Source organism: Podarcis gaigeae, assembly GCF_964106915.1.
Source record: "Podarcis gaigeae genome assembly, chromosome: 7".
Taxonomy (NCBI): Eukaryota; Metazoa; Chordata; class Lepidosauria; order Squamata; family Lacertidae; genus Podarcis; species Podarcis gaigeae.
The window spans coordinates 61,655,544-61,671,490 of record NC_139683.1 but is presented as its reverse complement, the minus strand read 5'-3'; the positions used below and the strand labels follow the sequence as shown (position 1 = coordinate 61,671,490).

The 15,947-nt window shown below is 42.0% G+C and overlaps 1 protein-coding gene across 11 annotated transcripts in view; it reads left to right on the top strand.

The window, feature by feature from the left end:
• The window catches only part of PHACTR1 (phosphatase and actin regulator 1), a 253,070-nt gene that overhangs the window by 149,258 nt on the left and 87,865 nt on the right, over positions 1-15,947 (top strand). For all 11 annotated transcript variants that reach the window (XM_083747291.1, XM_083747290.1, XM_083747295.1 and 8 more), the window contains one exon: positions 11,656-11,820. In XM_083747291.1, coding sequence (XP_083603417.1) covers positions 11,656-11,820 — 165 coding nt within the window. The remainder of the gene's footprint in view (positions 1-11,655; positions 11,821-15,947) is intronic.

Sequence of the window (15,947 nt, the reverse complement as noted above, 5' to 3'; positions counted from 1 at the left end):
AGGGCTGGGAATTGGACAATAGAATGGAGCAATAAATCTTCTCCATTGTCAGCATGTTGATTCAACAATTTTTGGGTATGTTATTGCTCTCCTTTGTTTGGCAAATATACCTGTACACTTGAATAAGTTGCCAGAAGTATGATGTGAGGATTTTTCAGCTGATCTTGTAAGGCATTTGTATGCCAAGTCCCTCTAAGATTTCCATTTATTGTCAAAGATCCAAAAGGCCTCCTTGAGACCATGTGAATAGTACTGATGGGCTGAATTACTTGCTCAAAGACAGTCTGTGCTTGGGACTTTGCAAAGGTGCCCTTCCCTTAGGAGAGGATGGGAAGCCTCTGGGGTATTGGCTGAATGTACGGTTGTGGAAGCCCATGAGTATTTGTAATTTTGATGTTTTCTCCGACCTTAGACCCATCTGGTTAATTGGAGTAAATCTAAGATACATCTGTTTAAACCAGATGTAACTATAGGGACATTCATGTTCCGGTGTAGAGGGGTACCCAAACTTTTGGCACCCAGTAGCACATCTGGGAATCTAAGAAGCTGTCATGAGCACCACAAAATATCCATTTCACATAAGGAAAACTGGCTATGCTTGCAATGCTCCCCCCACAAAAAGGCAAAACACCTACCTTTGCAAAAAAACAACAACACAAATATAACACAGATTTTAAAACAAGCAACTGCTACTACCAAACAACCCAAAAACATTTTTAGTGAGATACAAGCGTAATGTAGTTGTTAGAGTGTTTGGTATTGCATGTTGTGGAGGATAATTTTTAGTTTGTTTTAATCCTAGGGCTGAGAGAGTGAGAGGACTAGTTACATTTGCCCTTGTATTAAAAAAAAAGGTTGAGTGATCGGGGAGGGAAATGAAAAGGTCTTGTGCATTGTGATGCAGTGATAATCAATTAAGAGTTACATCATACTTGCGGATTACAAACAGAACAGAGCAATGGGGACTGAGCTGATTATATGTGCACTGCTGGGATCTTAAAATGGATTCAGCTGGCAAGTTGTGCAAATAAGGAAATAAGCACAATTGCCTCCAACCATGGGATTTTTACTTCTTTTTTTAGGGTATTCATAAACTCCTTTACCAAGATTGAATTTATCTGCCTTGGGCAAGGAAACAATTAACGATATTTGTATAGTATAGTCCAGCCTTGAATAATTCATAGCCCAGTTAACTGCCCCTGGCAGAAATCTGAAGATCCCTAAGTCAAACGGCTGCACACAATCTACTCCCCGCCCCAGGCTGTGGCTGATAGGGAAGAATACAATTGCACATCCATTTGGCAAATCATACATTGGAGTATCTGTGGGTCTTCTGACAGCGTTGGAAGTCATTTGGGCGTGAGAGATGTAGAGTTTACATTGTTGTCAAAGGAGTCCTCTTGGGAAATTGGATGTTTCTTCTGCCAGAGGCATCCTCAGTTGCCACTCCACTTCTTTCCTGTCTTTTCACCTTCATTCGGATCCGGTCAGATCACTTCAGGGAAAGGGTAGTGCCCTTTGTCTCCTTCAAACTGGCTTGTTGCAGCCATTAGCCCATAGGCTCTTTTTTGCAATACAAATGAAGACTGGTCCATTTATTTAATCGTGTATCCTGATGTAGACAGTTTGCTTTCATATGAAACTGTGAGAGAAACTAGATTGTGAAGCTGTGGTTTGTGAGGAGGGAGGGGAGCGAGAATGTGTTAGGGCAAGGTGCAAAACATGCATTCCGCCTCCCACCCAGCTGTTGACCAGTGCAACAACTCTTTATTTTTTCCATCCTCAAGCTCTATTAAGCATGGGAACTTGCAGTGCCATAGATTTGTGCCTTTATTTGCATTTACTTATATGCTGGCCGGTTGACCAGCCTTTCTCAGTCTGGTGTCCTCCAAATGATAAGAATGTTGAAGCTCCGGGGGAAGGATTCCAAACTGATAATCAATAAATAAAATAAAATATTCTGGCAACACTACCCCATTTCTAAAGCTGGCCTGTATGCAGTGGTTTCTTTGTCTAAGGCTGGTTCACAATTGCAACCTGCATGCTAGAAATCCATCAGTCCTCTTACGCTTGGGTCCCTAATTCATCACCAATGTAATACACTTGGAAAACTCAGAGTTAGTCAGTGGAAACAGATCGGTTGTCTTCAGAAAAACCTAATACAAACTGAAAACATTGGCCTACTAGAATCTTTCATGGCTGATTGGCCACATCCAATCTGTTGAGAGGTTTCAGCAATGGGGGAAACCAAACCTGAAATTGCTTTGTTTTGTCTAGAAGAGTATCACCAAAAAGTAAATCTATTTTTAAAAATGTTACGTGTACCTTTATTTTATTTTATCTCAGGTTTACAGTCTGAGATCCACATACGCTTGGTGGATCTTCATATTATCTTGGCAAATCCTTTATAAGATATTAAAATACACCCACAGCAATAGCACCCACAACAATGTACTTCAAGTGGCTGGGTTTCTTTTCCCATGTTGGGAGGGTAGCAACTGCAGAAACAAAAATCTCAAAGTCTACAAATGAAATACAAAACATAAATCTATTACCACAAAACCATTATGGAGGTGATCCAAAGGATATAGTATCTCTCACATATATATCTTACCCAAAACTTACATTATGATTCTAAGAGTATTCTAATCAGTTGTCCACAGTAGATGAAGACATCACTCCAGCCATCCCCTTATCACCACTTCTACACTAAAATCCTGTAGCTGTGCTTCTCCTCGTATCAAACATGTGTTATCAAATCCTTAGGACTTATCTTATTAGATCCTGTAAATATTGATAAAACAAACAACTCTGGAGTTAAAATCTATCTGTACTTTTATCATTTCAACATGAACGAAAATTTAGTACTTCTTAACAAGCTGGGTAGTTATAATAATTGTTGACTTGGAAAGTACACGTTGTTTCTAGTGCAAGTTGGCACTGCATTGTGCTATGGTGTTAGCAATGTGTCTGCTTTCATTTCAGCCAGTTTTCTTAGAGTTCTCTAAGAGGTGCCTGAACCTAACATTTGAAGATCAGACCCATTTTTAAGTAGTTGTTTCTTTTATAAGCCCCCATTGTATTTGTCACCCAAATGATAGCCTGTTTTCCAGAGGAAAATGGAAGAATCTTGACCATGGTGGGGTTGTTTTAAAAGGTAGGTCAAAAAGAGGGCATCCTATCATGCTTATTGCATACGGATTCAAAGTACAGCAATGATCTTGGGATGATTTCTTTATGTCAGTAGCAGTGGGACATGAGCCACGCAAGATGCTTTTCATTTTTTATGGACAAAGGAGAAAGGCTACTGTGCCTGAGAAGTAACAGAAGTGCATAGCTTAGGATTACTGAATGGAACAATATTTTCCAGATGTTTGGCATGGCTGTTCAGCTGGGTTCAGCTCTCTCTTTTCATGTAGCCAGGAAGGAGAAGAAAATCTAGCTTTCAAGTTTTGTGGTACAAGAACAGGATATTAAAAGATTCTCGGGAGGAGAAGATGTACATTCCAATAATTTTATTACAGATTGTGTATGCCATGATCATTGCATGTATCTTTTCAGAGTACTGAGAATTCTTTATTTTCAGGGCTCTTTGGTTGTAACAGGTTTGAAGCATCTTTAAAGATGTAATTTAAATATTCCGCTTCAGAGGGTCAGCACGAGGATCAAAGTATATTTGAAGGTATTGGAGGGTTCATACTCAGAGTAGGTCCATTGGCGTCATTGGATTTCCATCAGTCGTGAGCAACATATTCTACTCTGAGCTTGACTTAGGCAGATACCTGACCCATTCTGACCTCTTGTTGAGGCTTCCTAGTTCACTTGGAGGGTCTCCCGCTAACTTATCCAGAGAAGTTGTGAACCACTCTGAGAACTACGGGTTTAGGGCAGTATGCAAATTTAACAATAAATAAATAAATAAATAAATAGAAGTGTGGTGATGTGCAAGCTGACACTCCACCCTCCCAGTACACACTTGAGACATCATTCAGATTGCAGACTACTGCAGCTTTGACAGGTATTTGCATTTTGATTCCTTGGCATGTCTTGTAATTCAAGCAGACTGCAGCATATCAAGAGCCAAGCATGGTGCATTGCTCAGTGAGGAGATCATGCTTTGCATGCAGAACCTGCCAGGCCCAATCCCCAGACTCTCCAGTTAAAAGGATCTCAGATAGCAGTGCTAGAGAAAAGGCTTCTGCTCAACTCCTTGGAGAATGACTGCCTGTCAGGACTGTACTGAGCTAGATGGACACAATGGTCTGAGTCCGTATAGGGTAGCTCCATATGTGATTTGCCTCTGTCCCGGTCAATAACTCCAGGTAACAAGCAAGTGTTAAGAGCTATATAGGCTGCTACAAAGAGATGTTTTGCTGCCTGGAGTCCTATTAATCCTTTTGTTAACTAAAGGGTCAGACATTCTCAGATTAAACTATCGCTAAGCAGATCTTGATGATACTATAGTCAATAATTTGCATAGTGATGGAGCCTCCAAGTGCACATTAACAAGATAAGTAGGTTGTAGAAATGCCATTGTGGTCTGTTGTGTCTATAATCCATAGCTAGGAACATTCTTCAAGTCATTTATGGGCCATGATGGTATCACTCATCCATGTTATAAGGAGGAATCTCAGCGTATATCACCTGAAGATATAACGATTCTGGAAGAAGCTGTGTTAAGAACAGTTAATACAGTGCATTCTGATACAAAACTAAATGTCTAGCACACTGGCTAATGTTCAGTTATGAACAAAGATGTCTAATGTTATGTGATTTATTCTTAACTGGGTGAAAGATTAAACAGCGCAAAGATACCTTATGCCAAACTTCCAAAAGAACTGAATATTATGACCTGCTTAAAATATGTTGATGTTGCACAAAAGAAGCAATAGAGAGCTCCATATTAAATAGTGTTCTTGTTACAATTACCGAAAGGACAGAAAAGGAATAAGGTTGTGGGGAGGGGGAGAAAGTGTTGGTGTATGTTGCTGATTTCCATCTCCTAAAACTGCAGTTATCCAGAAAGTCTGTGATCCTGCGTCATGTAGACTTGCATGTATATGTTTATACTTAAGACTGTGACCTAAAGGATGTCTGATGTCTTCATAACCTAAACCTAATGAATAAGTAGCTTGGGACTAAGATTCAGCAAGTAGGTTTTTAAAAATTAATTTGTGGACATATACTTGCAGTATAAATTCCATCCAGCCCCAATTGCTTGCTTCTTTTTAGTAAACAATTGCTGATCTGGAAGGCGATTGTGTGCTACTGTGCCACCGATTGACACAGATCTTATTTCGCTAATGAAGTTTGCATATCCGTTGTTGTAAAAGATTGATATTGAATCTGAAGCCCACTCAAGCATCCCCTCCATCTCTGCAAATGTCACTGATGGTGTCAGTTTGTCGCATGAAATTTTAGAAAGTAGGTCAATTTACTCTACATGGATCTTAGTTTTTCACAAAAAGTCAGAGAGATTGAGCTAGCAAAATTGGGGTGGGGGAGTTCTGAGAAGAGCATATACTTATTATCACAGTTACTTTCATCTACCACATCCAGTGTTATTTGTTGAAAGTGGTCTACAAACAACCTTGTGCCCTTCATCGGTTTTAGTGAGGTGAGAACAGCCTATTCTCTGCATTATCACAGAGAAGAGTTTCATTAGTCTCACCATTTCAATCCAATTCTAAGAGTGCTAAAAGCTGTGGTTGACCTTTCTCTGAGGGCTATTAGGCACAATCCAATCAAAGTTAGACATTTAAATCACATTGATTTCAGTGGGAGAGTTAAACGTATCCTTACCTGTCCATTGAAATGACTGTTTATGGATTGTGTCTATCATTAAGTATTTCAGCAATGTAGACCAATTTGAATACCACTGAAGCAACACCTACTGTTCTGCTTGGAGCAACAGCCACAGCAGTATGGAGGAAAGACTTCAGTGGCACCCTGGACAGCTCCGATGGCTCTGGCAAGAAATTCTGTAGGAGCAGAGCTCAAATGTTGTTTCCGCAGCTGTCATGGTTAGGCTAAGCCTTAAACAAGAGCCTATATCAGAGAGAGCCCAGATTCCTAAACTGAGGAATCATGTGCAAAATCTGTACATACTCCAAAGACACACTTCATGATCCATCTTCTTCCCCCAGCCGCTATCGCCTACCCAAAAACCTTTATAGGTTCTTGGCATATTGTGGAAAGGGTCTTCCTTCCTGATGTGGCAGCTCCCTCTGAAGTTTCCTCCTCTAGCCAGAGCTTGCTAGTGGCATATAGATAGACTCTTTCTATACATCTCAGGTTATCTCCTGTAGGCCCACTGTGGTCTTGAGTTCCAACACCGTAATTCCTTTTACTCTTCCAGTGGGTATAAACTAGCAAGTCTAGGTAAATTTGCAGCCTCGAAAAACACTTTCACATCTTTTTGAACAGAAAGAGTATGAAACAGAACCTGCTGTTAGCAGTTGATACCACAGCCCACAACTATTTCATAATGGTTAAGAACTGTAATTGATGCTAGAGTAGGGTCAGATGAAGAAGCAAAAAAGATAATGGCAAAGAGCTGATATGCTGAAGCAGCTTTTTTAAAAACAGTTTTATGCATAGTGCTATATATTTTATTGAGATTGTGCTCCATATTAAAATATGCACTCATTTATTACCAGCTAGCCATTAACTGGAAAATACTACCTTACGAAATGTACTGAGTAAATGTTAAACTCAGAAAAAGCGTATGTATTAGCAAAATTTGTACCTGGGATTGTTGTAAATTTGAGAAGATGAAGCACTGTTCTTTCTCTTAACACAGTGTGGGGTGTGTTTGTGTATACTCCATATACTCCATTTTCCTATAACCACTTCAGGACAAGAACAAATTCCATGTAGGAGACATAAGTAAATGCTTATGCAGGAGTTAATGAGAACAGTGCTATCTCTGGATGTGCTTTTGAACCAGCAGATACATTTTTGGCCTTTGAGCCTGGTGACTACCTAGGTGCACATTCCAATTTAACCATTAATTCATTAACTTGATCACATCTTGAGCTTGAAGGTCCCATTAATAGTGTGTGTGTGGTAGCTAGATGAAAAGTGCTGGGGGGCATGAATGTTTTGAGTGCCTAATATCAGGAGCAAGCAAGCCAGCAGTAAATCCCATGAAGTAAGTAGAGTTTCTTTATTAGAAAAAATAGGATCTCTTCTTCAGTAGATCTTGCCCCAATGAAGTCATTGCAGAGACTGAAGGTCCCCTCCTCCCCACAGGGTTCCATCCTCTTCAGGCTTCTTTCCCAAGCAAAAAGACTGTACCTGTTCCTCCTACTTCATGCCTCTTCTGGTTCTGGGACACCAGGAGGGAGGGGAGCTTGTCACAGCAGGAGGGGGGAGACCCCCAGCTGGACTTCTCTCTGCCTCCTGGCCTTCCTCCTCTCCTGCTTCAGCTTCCTCCTGTGATTCTGGACTGCTATCTGCCACAGACTCTTCCTGCTCACTAAACCCTGTTACCTCTTCAGCTTCTGTCCCCTCCTCCCAGTCTGCTCCCTCTTCTCCCTCTGACCATTCATCTTCATTCCACCACCAATCCCCTGGCTCTGCACCTTCTTCCCTTGGGGGTTCCTGCGGCTAGTTCCTCCCACCTGCATCCAACCACTCCATGACATCCATGTTGAATTCATTGTGTGAAATGGACATCACAAGCAAAGTCCAGCTTTTGACACAGCAGCACTCCAAACACAGTAAAAAGAAACGTTTTTCAAAGCTGAAACCTTGAGGGAATGTACATAACCAGTCCGCCAAAAAAACAGTGGCCAACATATATAGGATTTCCCCTGCCTAGAAAGTACATACAGTGTCATGCTTCTGATCCGTAAAGTGGAACTCTCTCCCAGATTTCTCTCAAGAATAGATGTGAATGAGATTTATGAAGCCTATTGCACCTGTGTAGTAACTGTGTTTTGTACTGCAGCCTTAATAAGGTGAACTTTCTGTGACACTTTGCCTCTAGGAAGCCTTTACTGGATTTCTGTTGATGTGTTCTCGGATATCTCTCTCAGCTTAAGGAGAGAAGCAGCATTTATCCTTGCGCTGAAAACATTGACGATGTTGCCCTTTTCTGGTGTGGATGGTTCAGAGGGGTTTTTATAGAAACCCATCCACTGTAGCAAAACTCCCTATTGCCTCAGCAGGCACCATATAATTAACGTAACCTTCTTAAAAATGGTGTTGGGCGGGGGGAGAAATGCACATAGCAACTCTGATCTGAAGTGTGTTTTTGAAGCTATAATTGCAGCCCATTGAGGAATTGAGCACAAGCAACTGGTAGCAGGTGGTTGTGTGGACATGATGCACTAGCTGCTTTTAAAGTTTGTCAGTGATGGGTTTTATTATAGAAGTCAGGCTGAGTAGCAATTCTCACAGCACTATTCCCAGCTGGTGGAGAAAGATTTTTATTATTATTATTCTCTGCACAGTTTCTGTCCCACTAATGCAGCTCAGCCCAGACATTATCCCACATTTTCCCAATGGTTTATTTTATTCAATGCAACAGTGGGAAAACAACTCAGGGACATGGTTTGTTTAATGTATAATAGCCCCATAGTGCTCATTCTTTAAATAAAATTGGGCTTTCTTTAATTACATTTGTCTGTAGAGAGGGCAAAGTGGTTGAATATGTTTCACTTCTAAAAAACAGGACAAGTGAACAGAAGCTTGTGCTGTGAGGTGTCTGTGATTACTTTCCTTTCCCTCCATAACTGCTTTCCTCAACACAACCAAGCCATTTTGAGAGGCTGGGTTCAGAAGGCCCAAACGCTTACTTATGACATCATATCCCACAATGCACTCTGCCTTTCTCAGCAGTTTTTTCTAGACAAGTCAGGTCTGGTGCATGCTGCTGTGTTTCCACAAAAAACAAAAACAAAACCTACACCAGAGCAAGTGGCTCTCTTATCGCTTAACCTTTAAACCACAAAAACATTTGCACCAAATGTTTCCCAATTCCAAAATGATTGAATTGTTCAATTTGTTCCTTCTGGTTTTGCATATTTCTAGTCAAGTGCAGTTAAACACAATTGCAAACTACAGTTTTTCTCCCCTTAGTTATAGCAACCAAACATTGTAATGAAAAGCAGATGTGCTGCACTTGGTTCCAAATAAGAAGAGAAATAAATAGAAATCAGATTGCAGAGCAAGCTGGAGAAGCTTTGGGCTGCCTTCCCAACCCCACTTGCCTGGGAGTAAGCTCCATTGAATTAAATTGGGCTTACTTCTAAGTAGACATGGTTAGGATTACGCTGCTAAGGTAGGAGGAGGCCAGGAGAAAGGATATATGGCTATGGAGGATTTTAGAACCCTTGCAAGTTAGCCTGAAGTATTTGCAAAGCTATTTTAAGTACATGTTTCCCTGCAATTTCGGGTGGCTGAGGTTTTATGCTTCATTGTTGGTTCAATTAAACTCAAATTATTTATTTCTGGTACTCCCATTATGGAGGAGAAAATGGAAGGGATGCAGAGCAATGCAACTAGCTAGAAGTAAAACCTAGAAGTAAAACCACGTAAGCTTTAGCTGATTGTGTTTATTTTTCATCCTACTTCTTTCTTTTCACTCCTTCCCCTTCCACCCTCCAAAATGAGAGTGATGCAATTATATAGCTGGTTTTACTTCTGCTAGCACATAGCCTCCCTAGCAATAATAATAATGCTTGATAATTCTATGAATTAGGTAGGATTGCTAGTCCCACAATACCACTCTTTTCCATGGTCAGGAGAACATGAACATTCAGATAGTGATAAAGACCAATCTTGAAACAAGTCTGAATACTTTGATTTTAAATTCTGGAAGGATGCAAGTACTAAGAGGGTATTCTCTGTGATAGCCCCGAAACTTTTGAATGCTTTTTCAGAGATCAACCTGGAGACAATGCTGCTGCCAACTTGGTGTCTGGAAATTAAGATGTGTGTGTTTTAAAGTAAAAACGAGCAGTTCAGTCCTATGCACATTTACTTTGAATCACATAAGTGTAACTAGGATTGCACCCTAAAGATGCAAACCTGAGCATACTTTCTTGGGAGTAAGTCCTATGGAACTAGGTTGGACTTGCTTCTGGAGTAATCATGCATAAAGGGACCCCTGACCGTTAGGTCCAGTCATGGCCGACTCTGGGGTTGCGGCGCCCATCTCACTTTATTGGCCGAGGGAGCCGGCGTACAGTTTCCAGGTCATGTGGCCAGCATGACTAAGCTGCTTCTGGCAAACCAGAGCAGCGCACGGAAACACCGTTTACCTTCCCGCCAGGGTGGTGCCTATTTATCTACTTGCACTTTGACGTGCTTTCAAACTGCTAGGTTGGCAGGAGCAGGGACCGAGCACGGGAGCTCACTCTGTCGCGGGGATTCGAACCGCCAACCTTCTGATCGGCAAATCCTAGGCTCTGTGGTTTAACCCACAGCGCCACCCGCGTCCCATGCATAGGTTGTAACTAATCCTAGGACTGTAAGCTCTCATTTTGGCATGGTGGCTTCATTGAGTTTGTGAGAGGTGCCAACAACAGAAGCTTGCCTGAAAGTTATGCTCTTGAGACTGTCACTGCCTGCTAGTGCCTACTTAGATGTGTCTGCTGAGAAAAAGGGCTGCTCTGCTTGTTCTTTTAAGTAGCTTAGCAGGGAAGAAGGCAATGCACTGAGCCTCTGGGGAGGGGTTTTCTTCCCCTCCCCCCTAATAAGGTTGCATACACAACACATTTAAAGCGCACCCACCCCAAGAATCCTGGGAACTGCAGTTTACTCTCACACAGCTATACTTTCCAGCACCCTTAAACTACAGTTCCCATGATTCAGTGCAGGGGGGTGGTTTGCTGAAAGCATTTGGTACTTGAAATACTTGCAGAGGTCTTAAAGGTATCCCTACTCTGGGCATAGCCAGGATTTGTGTTAGGGGGGCAGGTAGCCAGAATTTTTGTTGTGGGGGTGGGTACCCACCTGTCGTCATCCTCTATCTGGCTCTGTCTAGTAGATTTGGATTGAAATGTCTCAACAACAGTTTTAAATTACTTTCTTTTGAGCCCAAGTGCTCTGAAAAATCTGTCAAAATCTTTCTACGATTGGTACTTTAAGTATTTTTATTTACTTACTTGATTTGGTGGGCAGCTGCCCCCCCCCACCTGCGCCCATGCCCCCTACCCACCCATTAATTTTGGCCCTGCTTTTCTAATGCTTCCTTTTTATTTTCCTATTTAAGGCCACAATCCTAAATCCACTTACCTTAGGTTAAGCCCCATTGAATTCTGTAGAAGAAGAGGACAAGAGTTGGGATAACGCAGTTACTCTTTCAGAGCCTTGGTGGCCCTTTAATCTTGTACCATCCTTTTCCTTTCACTCCTCCTTGTTTTATTTAAAGACTACCGGTAAAAATATTGCCTATAAAAAAAAATACTTGCCGTGCTGATCTGGAGGAGGAAGAATCTTTCAGATGTGTGGGATCACTTCCTGGATTATCTGCAAATGCTTGTTGAAAGGTGTTATACAGAGGGCAAGTGTTACTATTAATACCTGCCTTTGTTAGCACAATGTGATCTTGTCTTAAAAACAGAACTTTTCTCTCTGGCAAAGGGGGGAAGGTTGTCCATCTGCTTTACTGACATAGGCTCCTTTCACTCTTTCAAAACGCAGCTGAAGAAGTGGAGAGACTGGCAGCCATGCGCTCGGACTCGCTTGTTCCAGGGACACACACCCCTCCAATTAGGAGACGGAGCAAATTCGCCACTCTAGGAAGAATTTTCAAGCCATGGAAGTGGCGGAAGAAGAAGAGTGAAAAGTTCAAGCACACCTCAGCAGGTAATTTTGGCCCTTCTCTCGATGGTGGGTGATGCTTTGCTATTAAGAGCAAATGAGGAAATCAGAATCTGTCCGCTAGTAGGATTATTACAAAGCAGCCAAGGACTTGTTGTTGTTGTTGTTTATTAAATTTATCTACCACCCTATACCAGCAGGTCTCAGGGGGCTCACAGGATAAAATCACAATATAGAAACACAAAATACATAATCAAGATAAAAACAACTCAATAACTCTCCCACACACACACATTTTAATAGGGGGATTAGATGTCAATCAACCAAAGACCTGGTTAAAATGGAACGATTTTGCCTGGTGCCTAAAGGTGTACAATGAAGGCGCCAGGCGACCCTCCCTGGGGAGAGCATTCCACAAACAGGGAGCCACAGCAGAAAAGGCCTGTTCTCATGTTGCCACCCTCCAAACCTCTCGTGGAGGAGTCACACAAAGAAGGGCCTCAGAAGATAATCTCAGGGTCCAGGTAGGTTAATATAGAAAGAGGCAGTCTTTGGGACACTGCAGTTAATGACATGTGCATGCTGTGTTGTTTTTTTTAATGGATCTGTGGTGCTCAACCTATCCCCAGGCGATTCATGTGCCCACAGACCAATCCTTCAGTTGACCACATTATAGGTGGAATGTGCACAGGTGCCTCACAGTCTGTAATTCCCTATAATGCATTTATTTGTGTTTTTTAAAAAACAATAATTAAAAGTTTATTGGCGTAAACACATACAGAATACAATAGAAATGATGGATATGTCAAATAAAAATAAATGTGCAAGTAGTAGAAGAAAAAACAGAAAACTGTGTTTTATTTGTTAAATTTATTAAATTTCTATAGCACCCTTCATCCAATGATCCCAGGGCGGTTTACAATGTCAAAAGCACAAAAATGCACAACATAGTAACAAACAATAATAATAACACACACATAGTTTGAAAGGCCATTTTTATGTAGGTATATATGTAGGTATGTAAAAGTCAGGTGGTTTCAGAAACAAAATGAGGCCATACCAAAATAGAATAGTGGCAGGCTGCTACATATTTGGGTGGCATCCTAGGTACACAGAAATATATATTTTTTGGATGGAATGAGGCAATCCAGGAAGCAACCCCAAACTGCCTGTTGGAAGGTTGTTTGCTTACAGAATTTTGATGGCAGCTGTGGAAAGGTTTAAGCAAAGGTTTAAGCAAAAAGGAAGTCAGGCAGTCAAGTCAACCGATCAAGGGTGCTTCCAGACAGTGGCGTAGCGTGGGGGGTGCAGGGGGGGCCGGCCGCACCGGGCGCAGCATCTGGGGGTTAGGGGGCGCAAATCCACGGGTTAGGGGGTGCAAATTACTTGCCTTGCCCCAGGTGCTGACAACCCACGCTACGCCACTGCTTCCAGACATGGATAACTTAGTAGTATACAAAACAAAAAAAATTCCTTCCAGTAGCACCTTAAAGACCAACTAAGTTAGTTTTTGGTATGAGCTTTCGTGTGCATGTACACTTTAGTAGTATACAATCATAGCTGCTGTGCTTTAAACTAGAATTGCAACTCTCCTTCCAGACTTCTAACACTATGGAGCAAGGTAGCTCCCCTCTTTCCCTGGCCCCAAATATTGGAGGGGTGTAGTTTTTGTTTGGCCCACTTTGTGTGGGTTAGATATCTCCCTCCCCCAGCTGCAGCTTGGGGCAGAGGGAGGCAATGCCATTTGGAAAAAAGGGGTTAAGACAGTTTGTTCACATAGTCCACTAGACGCTGCTTGGAGGCCTCATATGAATACTAGCCTCTGTGTTTGGTCACATGTCTGATGTATTTATATCACTGCTCTTTCATTAATATCTGCCGACTGCATGGAACTTGCGGGTTAATTATACTTTTTTGTTTCATGGCATGTAAGATTCCACTGGCTTTGTTACTTTTACCCCTCCACTTTATCTGGATTCAAAATCTATTGTCAAAGAGACGCAGCCGTGCAAAAAAGCAAATTAGATCCCCTTCATGTTCTGTATAAGTCATCCTTGTAAGTCTCCCATAAGACCTGTACCATGCACCTCCGATAGCCAGTTCATACAGCCGTATTGTAAACACCTGTGGCAGAAAAGCACTCAGAAGAATCTGCATGGTTTTCTTAGTGAATGTAGAAGAAACGGTAGGTGCTTTTTCAAACTGTGCATGATAACAGATCAGGGCTGAGTTGGTATCTGATATCTCAAAGCTCAATACAGTGAGCCCTTTAATTTCCAAAGTAAATCAAAAGCAACCCCAGGAGGTGCTGTAATGAGAGCTCGCACGTATTTATGGCTAATCCTTTGGTGTACTGATAAATGTATTTTAGAAAAATATAATTCCCATCAGTCTCCTGGGGAAAATACAGTTCTGTTTCCCCCACTTAAATTAGAGGGTGGTGATAAATAAACATAGCCTATGGGCTCAAGCAGAAGGTTTAAGTGTATTTGATGCTCAGAGCTGGTGCAGTGTATTGCACTTTTGTATCTCATCCATAGTTACTGCGGGAAGACAAAGCCCCAAAAAGCTAAGCTTCGTAGTGTCCAGTATCGTATTGTTCTTACTATGACAACAACTCGGTTTATATTAAGTTCTACCCAAAGGGAAGCTTCCTAAGAGGTATATAAAAAATTATTATAGGTAATTGTAACTTGCTCTGGGAGCCTTTTCTCAACTGAGGAGCGAGGCAGAATACTTTAAATGAATTCAAGCTAGAATATGCAGACTAGATGATGCCTGATGGGACACCACTGACAGAAATGGTGAAGAAAGATATGCAAAGCTGCTGTGTGATTCTCAGCTGAGCAGGAGGCAAGACCTACCTTGGCTCTCAGTACGTTTCCGAGCACAATTCAAAGTGTTGGTGCTGACCTTTAAAGCCCTAAACGGCCTCAGTCCAGTATATCTGAAGGAGCGTCTCCACCCCCATCGTTCTACCCGGACACTGAGGTTCAGCGCTGAGGGCCTTTTGGCGGTTCCCTCACTGCGAGAAGCCAAGTTGCAGGAATCTCAGCTAACCAAATAGATCCATAAGATTGGGAATGCCATTAAAAAAAGAAAGGTAAAGGACCCCTGACAGTTAAGTCCAGTCGCGAACAACTCTGGGGTTGTGGCGCTCATCTTGCTTTACTGGCTGAGGGAGCCGGCATTTGTCCGCAGACAGTTTTTCTGGGTCATGTGGCCAGTATGACTAAGCTGCTTCTGGCAAAACCAGAGCAGCGCACGGAAACACTGTTTACCTTCGCTGAACAGTACCTATTTATCTACTTGCACTTTGACATGCTTTCGAACTGCTAGGCTGGCAGGAGCAGGGAGCAACGGGAGCTCATGCCGTCACGGGGATTCGAACCGCCAACCTTCCGATCGGCAAGCCCAAGGCTCAGTGATTTACACCACAGCGCCACCCGCATCCCCAAATGACAAATTGTAAATGATAAATTGTAAATGCAGTCTTGAATAGGAATCGGATCAAAAATATAGGCCTGGAGTTCCATAAATTTAGAGATGCTCTCTATCTGGAAAGCAAATATTTAATATTAGCAGCATTTTACCTGAAGTCAAAGGCAGCCAGCAGCGCAATTCAAATACGTCCTGAGGAAAGGTTTGCAAGGTACACTGAAGTTAAACAGTTTATTATCTAGAACGTCATCTTTTCTAAAAACCATTAAAACTTTAATTAACATGAGGCCCTGGAAGCCCTAGGCAACCCATGTTCAGGCAGATAACACTGTGACAGCCATAATTATTGCAAAAACTTCTAAATGACCAGATTGTATCTCAATAGGGATGGTCTATTTTACTTGATAAGGATTCATAAATGACCAGATCTTACCGGTTTAGTAAAGGGATAGTCTACTTTGCTTGATAGCAATAGCTTATAAGTTGTGTAAAGGAAGCCAGCATGATGCCATCTGTACTCTAGAGAGATTGTCAACGTTATTTTCTGCCACGTTGTGTTGAAATGTCTCATTTTTTTTCAGAGGAAGTGCTGACCTCCCCTTAGCTTTTGGGTAAAGGTAAAGACTGGACCATTAGGTCCAGTCGTGGCCGACTCTGGGGTTGCGGCGCTCATCTCGCTTTATTGGCCGAGGGAGCCGGCGTACAGCTTCCGGGTCATAGAATAGAATCAT